This window comes from Telopea speciosissima, chromosome 1, assembly GCF_018873765.1.
Source record: "Telopea speciosissima isolate NSW1024214 ecotype Mountain lineage chromosome 1, Tspe_v1, whole genome shotgun sequence".
NCBI lineage: Eukaryota > Viridiplantae > Streptophyta > Magnoliopsida > Proteales > Proteaceae > Telopea > Telopea speciosissima.
In genome coordinates this window covers 22748147-22760471 of record NC_057916.1, presented here as the reverse complement: position 1 = coordinate 22760471, position 12325 = coordinate 22748147, and the positions used below count along the sequence as shown (strand labels likewise).

At 37.4% G+C, this 12325-nt stretch overlaps 1 protein-coding gene and 1 non-coding gene across 2 annotated transcripts in view; both read left to right on the top strand.

Annotated features, from left to right (window-relative positions):
- LOC122648645 (callose synthase 5) overlaps positions 1-9056 on the top strand; it is a 31453-nt gene extending 22397 nt beyond the window's left edge. Inside the window, exons 32-45 of the mRNA XM_043841860.1 lie at positions 2817-2926; positions 3057-3182; positions 3263-3331; positions 3436-3625; positions 3758-3869; positions 3945-4064; positions 4162-4277; positions 4382-4465; positions 4919-5031; positions 5135-5364; positions 6203-7000; positions 7422-7472; positions 7579-7764; positions 8725-9056. Coding sequence (XP_043697795.1) covers positions 2817-2926; positions 3057-3182; positions 3263-3331; positions 3436-3625; positions 3758-3869; positions 3945-4064; positions 4162-4277; positions 4382-4465; positions 4919-5031; positions 5135-5364; positions 6203-7000; positions 7422-7472; positions 7579-7764; positions 8725-8955 — 2536 coding nt within the window. The 3' untranslated portion in view covers positions 8956-9056. The remainder of the gene's footprint in view (positions 1-2816; positions 2927-3056; positions 3183-3262; positions 3332-3435; positions 3626-3757; positions 3870-3944; positions 4065-4161; positions 4278-4381; positions 4466-4918; positions 5032-5134; positions 5365-6202; positions 7001-7421; positions 7473-7578; positions 7765-8724) is intronic.
- On the top strand, positions 3260-3337 carry LOC122649232. Its single transcript, XR_006331206.1, has one exon. It is a non-coding gene; the product is annotated as a small nucleolar RNA J33 (small nucleolar RNA).
- Positions 9057-12325: the final 3269 nt, after the last annotated feature.

Genomic DNA, 12325 nt, shown 5'->3' with positions numbered 1-12325 from the left:
TTGCGCCAATGATGCCTGTCTCTTTTGGAATCTGGCTCCTCCTTTTCCCCTCTCTCTGTTGTGAAATTGTCTACTACTTTTGTGACTCAAACAATCCACTTTCTATGTCCAAAAAATAATATTGGCAGCCTTCTCAAATTTTTGGAATATAAACTTCTGAGGTGCCACATTTTGCCTCTATAAAGTGGTCTGTCTTCCAATTTTGTTGGCATATTAGATCCAATTGGACTACCAATTCACTGGCCAAAGTGACAGCAAATCTTCATTGCACATAGGAACTCCATAGTCTGATCTCTCCCCCAACCCCCTTCATAAATTCTACTTTCCTACCACAAGAGATGTTGACTATCTAGTATTCTTTAAGTGTAATGCAGGAATTTACTCTTTAAACGAAATAGTGTTTGTGGCCAACTATTAAACTCTTTGGTTGAGTATTTTCTGTTTAAAAAATAATCGAAGGACAAAACCAATAAAATTCTTATAGATAGTGTCTCACTTCCATTCTTGGTTTGTGGATCTGTGCTCTTTGATTTTTCTAAATTTATATTGTTTTGAAATGTCTACCACTTTTCTTGACATTGTTTCAAATTACGCATAAATACAGAGGATGCTTTACAAGTGGGCAATTGAATTTCATCATGAAAACAATGCAATATGTGGTTTTTATTCTTTTAAAAGATTAAAATATATTATTGTATTATAGATCATAATACATGCTATTTGTGTCTTGAATTGCACTATAAATTACAGAATGCAGTTTGATTTTTTACTGACTGTTTTGCCAAAAATAAGAATTAGATGTTGAAAAACAATTAAACATCTCTCTGCAAAAGAAAATAAATGATGAATCCCTTTTTGTTCAGTTATCAAGTTCAGAGGATTCATTCCTGCTTCTTCCTGGATGCCAAGCCCTAGCTTGCCTTCCCTTTAAATGAAATTTGTTCTAGAAAACTGTATCCCAATCTTGACAAAATTTTAGGGGCCCTCTTCTTAAACCACAAAACGAACCTGAAAATTAGGCTTGAAGCTTTGGCCCTCAAAGAAAGGTCTAGGCTTTGTGTTAATATCATATTTTCTCTATAATCAGTCAACTACCAGTGCTGAATTTCCAGGAAACTTCAATCTAAGTTTAACTCCACCTACCACATTCTCCAATGAGCCCTCTTATCTCTTCCTTCTCCAAGCTTGGGTTATGGAAGAAGGTATCAGCAAGTCAAAATGTAATTGATTAGTTTTTTTGTCTTTATTCTGTCAGAAAAGGAAAATGGAAGAAATTTGCTTAATTGCTTTATCATCAAACACATTGGTTTGGCATCATCTACTAACGTTGGCATCAGTATGCTTAGAGTTCTTACATGTAATCTTAGTATCATATGACATATAGTAAGCCCAAGGTATCTGTCGTATCGGCCGATACATGTCGATACAATTCAAGACGGTCCATTTTTTTTAAAAGAGACGTATCGGTATCAACCGATACTAATATGTATCGGTCCGTATCGTATCAGTCGATACTTTAAACCATGGTCCCTAGGCCTCCATTGAACATGACCATACCACCTCAAACGACTCTCTCGGAGCTTGTCATTGATCGGGGCAACTCCCAAGTCAACTCTAATACATTCATTTCTTACTTTATCCTTCCTAGTTTTTCCGCACATCCATCTTAACATCCTCATCTCTACTACATATAGCTTCTCAATATGACACTTCAAAGGAAAACTGCCCAACATTCTACCCCATACATCATAGCCGGTCGTACAACAATCCTATAGAACTTTCCTTTAAGCTTTAAAGGAATACGTCGGTCACATAGCACTCCAGATGCACCTCTCCACTTCATCCATCCCACTTTAAATCTTTTTGAAGCACCATCCTCTGTCTCCTTCTTTATTTACGATTGACCCCAGGTATCTAAAATAGTCACATTGTGGTATCTCTCTTTCCTCAATTCGCACCATATCAGTATCCATCATAGTATGACTAAAATTACACATCATATACTCCGTCTTCGTTCTACAATGTGTGTCTATTGATCCCTTTTCTGACATTTAAATACAGATCTTTGATTCTCAAATCTAGAATGATGATTCTAAAGCCACATTGATTTGTTTACTTCATACTGAATGTTAATGCTTTACAAATGCTTCTTGATTTATGTCTTTTGTCGGTTGCCTTCTGAAATGATATTTTCCTTACACAATGAGGAACTATGGTCTATGGTTATGTGGTTACTTGGTTTGGCACCAGTGAAGCATAGAAAGTCATGTAGTTTTTCTCACTCTACCACTTATTTTGGCTTCCAATTCATTATTCCAGAGTTACACCACTGGTGCTCCGAGACTGTATGGCCTATTAGATTACTCTGGCCTCTTAGCTTAATAACTTAATCCATAGACACTTGTCCACAATGCATGCCCTTCAGAATATTTAAGAAAACAAGATGTCATGTGCCAATAATAAAACACATGCTTGTCCAGTAAACCTTTAACTCTTATTCATGTTTATTTTTCTTTTTCTTTTATTTATTTATTTATTGTTTTGGATGGGAAAAATATTAAGATAATGAAAAATTTTCTTCTCACTTCTCCCTTCCTCACCCTCCCCAATTCAAACAGGTGAATAAAGTTTTACTTCTTGTTTTTCAATGTTTTAGATAAAATGAAGAATCGCCATGTTATAATTTGTTGCTCAGATAATAAGAAGTGTATGTCCTTTTATTAGTAGCAAAGAAATACTTAAAACTGTTATAACCATAGTGCTATGGCATAATTGGGAGGCATCAGTTCTTACTTTATGGTTGTGAATATTTGCAGTGTTATGACTCCATATTACAGTGAAGAGACTGTCTATTCCAAAAGTGACCTAGAGCTAGAGAATGAAGATGGTGTATCAATCATATTCTACCTGCAAAAGATCTTTCCAGGTTTTAAATACTTTCCAAATTTATCTGTATCAATACTGATTATGTAATGCAATTTCATTTTTTGTCTCAACTTCCATCTATATATGGTTATTGCCATTGATTTGACGGCAAAATTTATTGATCATGTTAGATGAATGGAACAACTTCATGGAGAGGCTCAACTGTAAAAAACCAAGTGAGGTTTGGGAAAATGAAGAAAACGTTTTGCAACTCCGTCACTGGGTCTCCTTAAGAGGTCAAACACTCTGTAGAACAGGTAGATGATGCATTATTGCTATCTCAGTTTCATCTAAATAATATTTGCTTCTATTCTTACGAACTATATTGGTGTTCCAGTAAGAGGGATGATGTACTACCGTAGGGCTTTAAAGCTTCAGGCTTTCCTTGACATGGCCTCTGAACCTGGTACTGCCTCAGAGCTTCTACTGCAGTGTTTTTGGTCATGCATTGAATCTTTTTCTGTCAAGCATTCTGCACATCTTGTGACTCTTGGAATTCAATCTTCACAGAAATTTTAGTAGGCTACAAGGCAGTCACAGTTCCATCAGAGGAAGAGAAGAAGAGTCAAAGATCCTTGTACGCTCAGCTAGAAGCTGTTGCTGACATGAAATTTACATATGTTGCTACTTGTCAGAACTATGGCAATCAGAAGCAAAGTGGGGATCGCCGTGCAACGGACATTTTGAACTTGATGGTTAAGTATGTTTGCCTTTTCATAAGTCAGAATATTTTCTCCTCTATTCTATTTGATTACATTTTTTACTTTTTTCTCGAGACTTTTTCACTTAATTCAAGAAAATTGATTAATTTTTTCAAATTAATCACATGTAGTCATCCATCTCTTCGTGTTGCGTACATTGATGAAGTTGAAGAAAGTGAAGGTGGAAAGGTACAGAAGGTCTATTATTCTGTATTGGTCAAAGCTGTTGACAATCGGGACCAGGTACTTATGCTACTGTCGTAACAAATTCCATAACTATCTCTTTCCAAAAAATATTGATATTCTTTTCCATGTTAGGAAATCTATCGTATAAAATTGCCGGGTTCAGCGAAGATAGGGGAAGGAAAGCCTGAAAATCAAAACCACGCAATAATTTTCTCTCGAGGGGAAGCTCTTCAGACCATTGATATGAACCAGGTAATCCATATGTTACATGGAGTTCACTTAACGTACAAATGATTTGTGTATTTTTTATTGAAACATCTCTGGTTCATATATCCATTTTTTGTTGTAGGACAATTACTTAGAAGAAGCTTTTAAAATGCGAAATCTTTTGGAAGAATTCAATGAGGACCATGGAGTGCGTCCACCTACAATTCTCGGTGTTCGAGAGCATATCTTTACTGGAAGGTCAGATTGTCATTTGGTTGTTTGGGAGCTATGAATTGCTTTAATAAAATAAAGTGCTGCATGTTGATTTATTCGTAAATTATCTGACTGCATCTTTGTTGTAGTGTCTCTTCGTTGGCCTGGTTTATGTCAAACCAAGAGACGAGCTTTGTCACTATTGGTCAAAGAGTTCTCGCAAGGCCATTAAAGTAAGTAGCCTCTCTTTTTATGTCCACAATTGCTAATCATATGATGAAAATAAGCCTGTTGCATGAACTGTCTTGTGGTAAGTTTTGAAGAGAAAAGAGAATAGTTGTTATGCATTTCCATCTAAAACTAATAAATATTAAAATATGACTATAGTGCTTAAAAGCATAGTTTTTATGCATTTCCATCTAAAACTCAATAAATTTTAAAAATTTATTATAGTTCTTAAATAAAAGCTTTCAACTAATGGATTTAATTAAGTTTTAGTAGTTAATTTATCTTTCTTTAAAAAAAAAATTCATGCAGAGCTTGTGAATAGGAATTATTATGCAGTATGAGTGCCAGAATGGAATGAGAAAAAGTTATTTCTTGAAGATTTAGTATTTCATAATTCACTAGCTAATTCATAAATGGGAATTTTATTTTGTTCCTCATAATTTTATTGGTTGTTTCAGGGTTCGATTCCATTATGGTCATCCAGATGTCTTTGACAGAATTTTTCATATTACCCGTGGTGGAATCAGCAAGGCCTCACTGGGAATCAATTTGAGTGAAGACATCTTCGCTGGTAATGTTCTCCTTCATGTACATCTTACCTTCCTAGACTGTATGTGATTTACTTATCATCTATGTATATATACATGCATATTTAAATATATACTCCTCTGTAGGTTTCAACTCAACCCTACGACGTGGGAATGTCACCCATCATGAGTACATCCAGGTTGGAAAGGGAAGAGATGTTGGACTCAACCAAATATCACTTTTTGAGGCAAAAGTGGCCTGTGGTAATGGGGAGCAGATACTGAGTAGGGATATCTATCGGTTGGGTCATCGATTTGATATGTTCCGGATGCTGTCATGTTACTTTACAACGGTCGGTTTCTATGTCAGCTCAATGGTAATAACCTCTTTTAACATTGCCATATGCTTGCAAAAGAACATGCTGGGTCACTAATATAGTGAATCAAAAGTTGAGCCAAATGAACTAACAGATTTGAAAATTCTCATTATGAGTATACATTACCTTAGGGAATGAACTAAAGAAGCTGAAATAAGCACCAAATACACTGCAAGCTATTTAAGCATCTCAATCTTTTGAAACACTTGATTGCGAAAAATATATTTCCTACTTTAGGAATGGGATTGCCAGTATTTAATTCATGTCAAGAAGTTTTGTTGGGCACAATGTATTACAATTTGCAAGTTTCAGATCATTATTCTTTAATAATGGACGTCCTCTTGGATGGCAAGAGCTAGAAATCAAGAGATTGAAATGTAAAAGATTCCTAACCATCTAATATTTGATACTTTCACATTTGAAGCACACTACCAATAGGTTTTTGAGCAATGACCAATCTTAAAGGATGGTGAAGATCGACTATTATTTATTTATTTATTTATATATATATATATAATTTTTTTTATTTTTTTTTTATTTTTTTTTTATTTTTTTTTTTGGGGGGGGGGTGTTACACAATACCGACTCATGATTAAGACATGTGAATTATAGCATAAAAAACACAGTCCCTTCCACATCAAAGGTCTTGCCATGTCTTTGCAAGTGCAGTAGAGCTGGAATAAATGAAACCTGAGAAAATATGGAAGATTGTCTATCTAGGGGTGGATTCTTTATCTTTGTTTTTTTTTTTTTGAAACTTTGCCCTCACCATTTTGGTTTGGGTTAAATCAATCATGGTTTTTTTCCACTAACATACTCTTTTGTTGCTAATGCACAGATGATTGTCATAATAGTGTATGTTTACTTGTATGGAAAACTTTACTTGTCACTTAGTGGTGTGGAGGCATCAATAGTTAAGGTTGCACGTTCTAAGGGAAATGATCCTCTGAAGGCAGCCATGGCATCAACATCCCTTGTTCAGATAGGATTGTTGATGGCCTTGCCTATGGTCATGGAGATTGGACTAGAAAGAGGTTTCAGAACTGCATTGGGCGACATAATAATCATGCAGCTGCAACTGGCTGCTGTCTTCTTCACTTTCTCTCTAGGGACAAAGCTCCATTATTTTGGTCGTACAGTCTTGCATGGTGGGGCCAAATACAGGGCCACTGGGAGAGGTTTTGTGGTTCGACATGAAAAGTTTGGAGAAAATTACAGGATGTATTCAAGAAGCCATTTTGTGAAAGGCTTGGAAGTGATGATATTGCTGATAGTCTATCAGATTTATGGAGCTGCAGCTACCAGCTATACTGATTACCTTCTGCTCACATGGTCAATGTGGTTCCTGGTGATTTCTTGGTTGTTTGCACCTTTCCTTTTCAACCCATCAGGTTTTGAGTGGCAAAAGATATGTGAAGATTGGGAGGATTGGGCAAAGTGGATAAGTAGCCGAGGGGGTATTGGTGTGCCAGCAGTCAAGAGCTGGGAGTCCTGGTGGGAGGAGGAACAAGAGCACTTGCAGTACACTGGGTTCTCAGGAAGGTTTTGGGAAATTATTCTTTCTTTGCGCTTCTTCATCTACCAGTATGGAATTGTGTATCATCTACATGTTGCCCATGGAAATAAAGGCATAATTGTAAGTAATCATGCCATATTATGACCTATCCTTCTAGTTCTTTCTTAATTCCTTTATTCTTGTTCATCTCTCAGACACTGCATCAGGTAGTGCATGAAAAAGGGAAGTACGAATTTGTTCCTCAAATCCTACCATCTACAGTATTCTTATGGTCTGTGTCCATGCCAGTCATGATCCTGGTGACCTGATCAATCACCAGTTTTTTTATTATTATTTTTTAACTGATAATTGTTTGGTCCTGAAGAGTTTCCATTATTTTGAATGCCATTTGATGGGTTTATGGTTAAATGACCATACTAACAAAGAGGCATGGAGTGGCTATTGTGGGGAAAATTTTTTATTTGCTGACCAGTGGAATAGAAGTCTAAAATGTTTGGTAATGTTGACAAGACCCTAACTCTAACTAATATGATGATTTCAGGTTTATGGACTGTCTTGGCTGGTCATTGTGGCTGTTATGGTCATCTTCAAGGTCAGTTCTCATAGTCTACACTTTCTAATATAAAAATAATTTGGAACAAAGTAGATTCTTAATTTATGTTTACTTCTTGAACATTGGATGCTTTTTTCAAACGCAGATTGTATCCATGGGTAGGAAGAAGTTCAGTGCAGACTTCCAACTTATGTTCAGACTTCTCAAGCTCTTCCTGTTCATTGGGTCCATAGTAACTCTTGGCATCCTGTTTACATTCCTTAGCCTCACAATCGGAGACATCTTTGCTAGCCTATTGGCCTTCATGCCTACAGGATGGGCACTTCTGCAGGTACATTTCTTATCCTCAAGGCCTTATGGTGCACATAAACTATTGGTGGAATGCCTTGTGTTGATGTGTCCTTGAAGCCACTGGCAATGAGAGGGAATTTTCTTCCACATGAAAGTGGGGGATTATATGGAATATCCGTTTATCCAACTTTGTACAGAATCCTCTAGATTAGCAACATTACTTAGTTGTCAATCTCAGCTCTTTGGTCTAGTAAGTGTTACATTTTTCCTGCATATAGCTCTCTGAGTTGCTTAAAATTTTCAGATAAACAAGGCAGAAAGAGATGAGTTGTCTTGCCAGATAAGAGGGTAGAGGGCTCCTTGCCTCTAACTTGCCTCATGGACAGAGGATGACATGGATGAAAGGAGAATCAGGAGGACCCATTGTATGCTTCCTCTCATCTGTGAAAAAGCCATTACCCAGTGCTGGTCCCTCTTATGTGAGGTCCTGGGAGCGGTGAGTTTGGAGTTGGTCCTGCCCTCAATACTTGAACCCCGAGCATTTGCCCTGGCATTCTAAACCTTTTACCATTGCTCTAAGCAATGACCCCTATGCTTCCTCTCATCTGTCTTGTACTAAAATCATTACAAAACCTGATGAATCTCACCAATTGGTACTGGAGCCCCTCTTATTCTCAGGGATGGTGATCAATGCCATGGATAGATTACTTTTGCATTCATTTGTGATGTCCAAAAGTGTGCTCTGTAGTGCACTTAATGGAGTATATAAGCATACCCAAGGAGTGCAAGCTCGCTCATGGGCCTATACTAAATGTCCAATTACTATAATAATCTGCATGTGCAGGAGATAAGTTTCTTTTAGAATCTTAAACTGAATTATGACCCCCAAATTAACTTTATGATGAATATCTATGATAATTATGAGATGATATGTCTTGTTCAATTATTTATTTATTTATTTATTCATTTTAAGTGCCATAAATTGCATTTTTGTGAACAGATATCACAAGCATGCAAACCGGTGATGAAGAGCCTGGGATTATGGGGATCCGTCAAAGCTCTTGCAAGGGGATACGAGTACATAATGGGACTTGTGATCTTTTGCCCGGTGGCCATCCTCGCTTGGTTCCCTTTCGTTTCTGACTTCCAGACTAGGCTGCTCTTCAATCAAGCTTTCAGTCGAGGACTTCAGATTCAACGTATTCTGGCTGGTGGGAAGAAGCAAAACTAGAACGATAGAATTGAGAGATTGAGATATGAGGGGAAGGAAGAAGCAAAAAAGAAGAATCAGGGAGTCAGCCATTGAAGAGACTGTGGAAGTGGCTAAACAGAGGAACAGATCTGAGTAAAACCAAAAGGAAAAATAAATGAAAAAAAAAAAAAAGTGGGACATAAACATGTTCTGATGTGTATACATGTTTGTTTGCATATAATGTTCATGAACACGTTCTGATGTCTGTACATGTTTGCATATAATGTTCATCTTGCTTTGTCATTATAATATGCAACGGCTAGCCTATGAAACATTTTTCTTCTTGCGTTTCGGAGTCTATCAATTTAGTGGATGGCTCGTTTTACTGTTTACGCAGAAAGTTCAGTCTGAAAAATGACTTTCACCTCAGTTTTTAAAAGCTATAAAAAGGGGCATACGAGCTTGATATCCATCTATCTCAATTAGGACAGTTGTGTCAGGCGATTGTTTTCTAAACTTGTATAGATTCCTTGGTCGCAAGAGAAGGACCAAGAAAGTACTTGGGATTATCTCCGGAATTCATTGGTAGCAAAAGGAAGGATCAATCTCATAATATCCTAGACAGCCTTGGAGAAAATTCAAAGCTGGAGATTAGAAGAGGAATTCCTCTCACACGCATGCCTTCAAGCTACCCAGCTCCTTCCATAAAAAGCTGAATTGAGCTGGAAAATTTCTTTCAGGGGCAAAGAAGTGAGGAGAAGAAAATCACCTGGGTCTCCTCGGACACAATTTGCAAATCAAAGAGCGAAGCATTTGAGATTTCGAGATCAAAAACTATTATATAAAAGGTACCTTCCTGCGAAAGTAACTTGGAGACTCTAGAAAGACCCAGACTCCCTAAATAAATTTTCTGTTGGGTGGGCGGGGGAGGGGGGGGTTTGGGGGGAAGGAGTATACTGTATACCACGCATGCCTAGACACAATAGTGGACGAAATGATAGCCCAGCCCCAATAAAAGGTGGAAATCCTACCTCCCATGATGCTCCAGCGTTCCCTCTCATTGCCCCTGTCACATGTGCAAGGGCCATGTCTTCTATAGGGAACACTCACCTTAAATATAGTTAGGGAGTGGGTTCTTTAAGCAAGCACGGTACTCTACAATCTACACCCTCTTACATCTATTTTTTAATAATTATTTCTCACTTTTAAAAAATTATTGTTATAACACATGTGAGAAGGTGTAGTGTATGCTTTAGATTCAAAGAACTTTTTCTCATTTATAGATTCTATGGGGAGTGTGGCCTGTATACGCAAGAGCCAATGAAAGCATGCACAAAAGCATTGTTGGGGTTGGATTTCCGCCTTCCATAGGGCGTGAGGTGATCATTTCAAACCCTCCCCCTCACTGTGTTTGGGGCGTGGATGATATACTCTCTCACAGGAAACTTTTTTCCAAATTCTATGAACTTCCCTAACGCATGGTTCAAGTGTACAGGATTTTAAGAAATTCCGTTAAGATTATTTAATTCTAAACGATCGAATGATATTAGCAAGTAGCAACAGACAAGGGGTCAGTTTTCGATCAAGTGTCAAGTTTGGCATATCTTTTAAGGAACAATATCATGTGGACGAAAATAGAAGAAAAGCCTACTTCATCTTCATCTAGGCCATCAAAACACTTTAGAGCTCCTCATGAGGTTTAGAAATCACGATGGAACTTAAAAGACCCTCTCAAAAATTAGAATTTTCTTATGGAGGGCTTGTGTATGGGGTCTTCTAGGGAAAATTATCCTCTCATCAGGTTCCCCTGTCAGGTACAGTTCCCTAGTGCTTCTAATAAGAGGGGGTAGACTCCACTCGGGCAGTGTGTTCGGACAAGGGATAAGGTGGTCATTTTCGTCTCCTATGAGAGGAATCGTATGATTTGTACTGAATAGAAAACTTAAGAGGATAAAGATCCGGTCTTCTAGTGGGGCAAAAACCTCACCCCCAAACAGTGGAACTAAACTTCCTTCTAATTCTCTCAAAAAAATAATCGCCTTTTTCTAAACTCATTCTAAAAGAACTCAAAAATTTTCAAAAAAGTGAAAAAGATTTTTTTTAGTTCTAAGAATATTAAAAGAAAAATGATGGATTATCAAAATTGTTTTATTTATTAAAAAAAATAATGAAAGACCTTGTAAAAATAAATTCAATTATGTTATTTTGATTGAAGGAAATAAATAAATCAAGTCGCAATGAAAATAGAAAAAATACACTTTGCCCTTTCTCTCAATTGGTTTGGTTTTGGTCGCCCTCTAGGAAAGAGAGAGCAGAATCAAATAGACCCCTTTCAAGGTTTCAATGGACTGCAAGTTGGCGGGGTAGGCCTATAGGAGATATGGAGAGTGGGAAAGTCATACTATCTTTAGTCACCTCCGTCTGTTAAGTCTTTGGAAGGCTAGGAATGAAAAAAAATTTGCTGCTACACTCATAGCAGGAATGTTCCTGCTACAAAGCTGGCAGTCAAGGAAATGGAATAATTCACTTCCCCTTTGGGTTCATAAATATCCTCCTAGCTTTTAGTATTTTCTAAAATACCCTTAAAGATCCCATTTCCTTGGCTGCCAACCTTGTAGCAGCAAAATTCCATCAGTCAGGAATGGCTTTAATGTTCAACCATCAAACAAGAAATCCTGAAAAAGTAAATACATTGGGCCACTTCAGCTTTTAACGAATTCCGAACGATGCAATCCTGAGACAACCAACCTCCCAAACAACATCTTGAAACATGGAATCACGGATCGAATCAGTCAATATTGATCCCAAGATCTAAAAACTCAGAGATTCTAGGGAATTTTTTTTCAAGTTTTTTTTTTTTAGCATGAATCCGCATGTCAAATTAGCCGAAATTGGCACTCTACTGGCAAGACATCAACCAACTGAGCAAACATTTGTTTTCGAGAACTCTCCTTAAGTATCAAATTAAAATGTGTGCAAGCACCGGAGCTCGACAGATGGAATATGCGAAATCCAACAGTGCAAGCTCAATAGACCCATTTGTTTTTTATTCTCGAGCTCGGCACTGTTGGATGTCGCATCTTCCATGTATGGAGCTCGCACCCACATTGCACCATACTGTTAGATGTGGGCACCAAAGAGGGTTTTTTTTTCCTTGAGTATCACAATTGTCTCCCTCCACATCTCTACTAAATCGGTCATTGGAAGCAAAAATTTCTACTAATTTGACCTTTATTCAAAAGGTTAGCTAGTTGGCTCGTCCATCTGAACTTAGTTGGGAGGTTTATAGAATTGTGCCACATGAAAGGATGATGTGATACTTTCGATTGTCCGATATCTTAGGAATGGTCAAGATATGCCACATGTCAGCTTTCAGCTTCAAATTTAACACTTACCTTCAATGCAATGG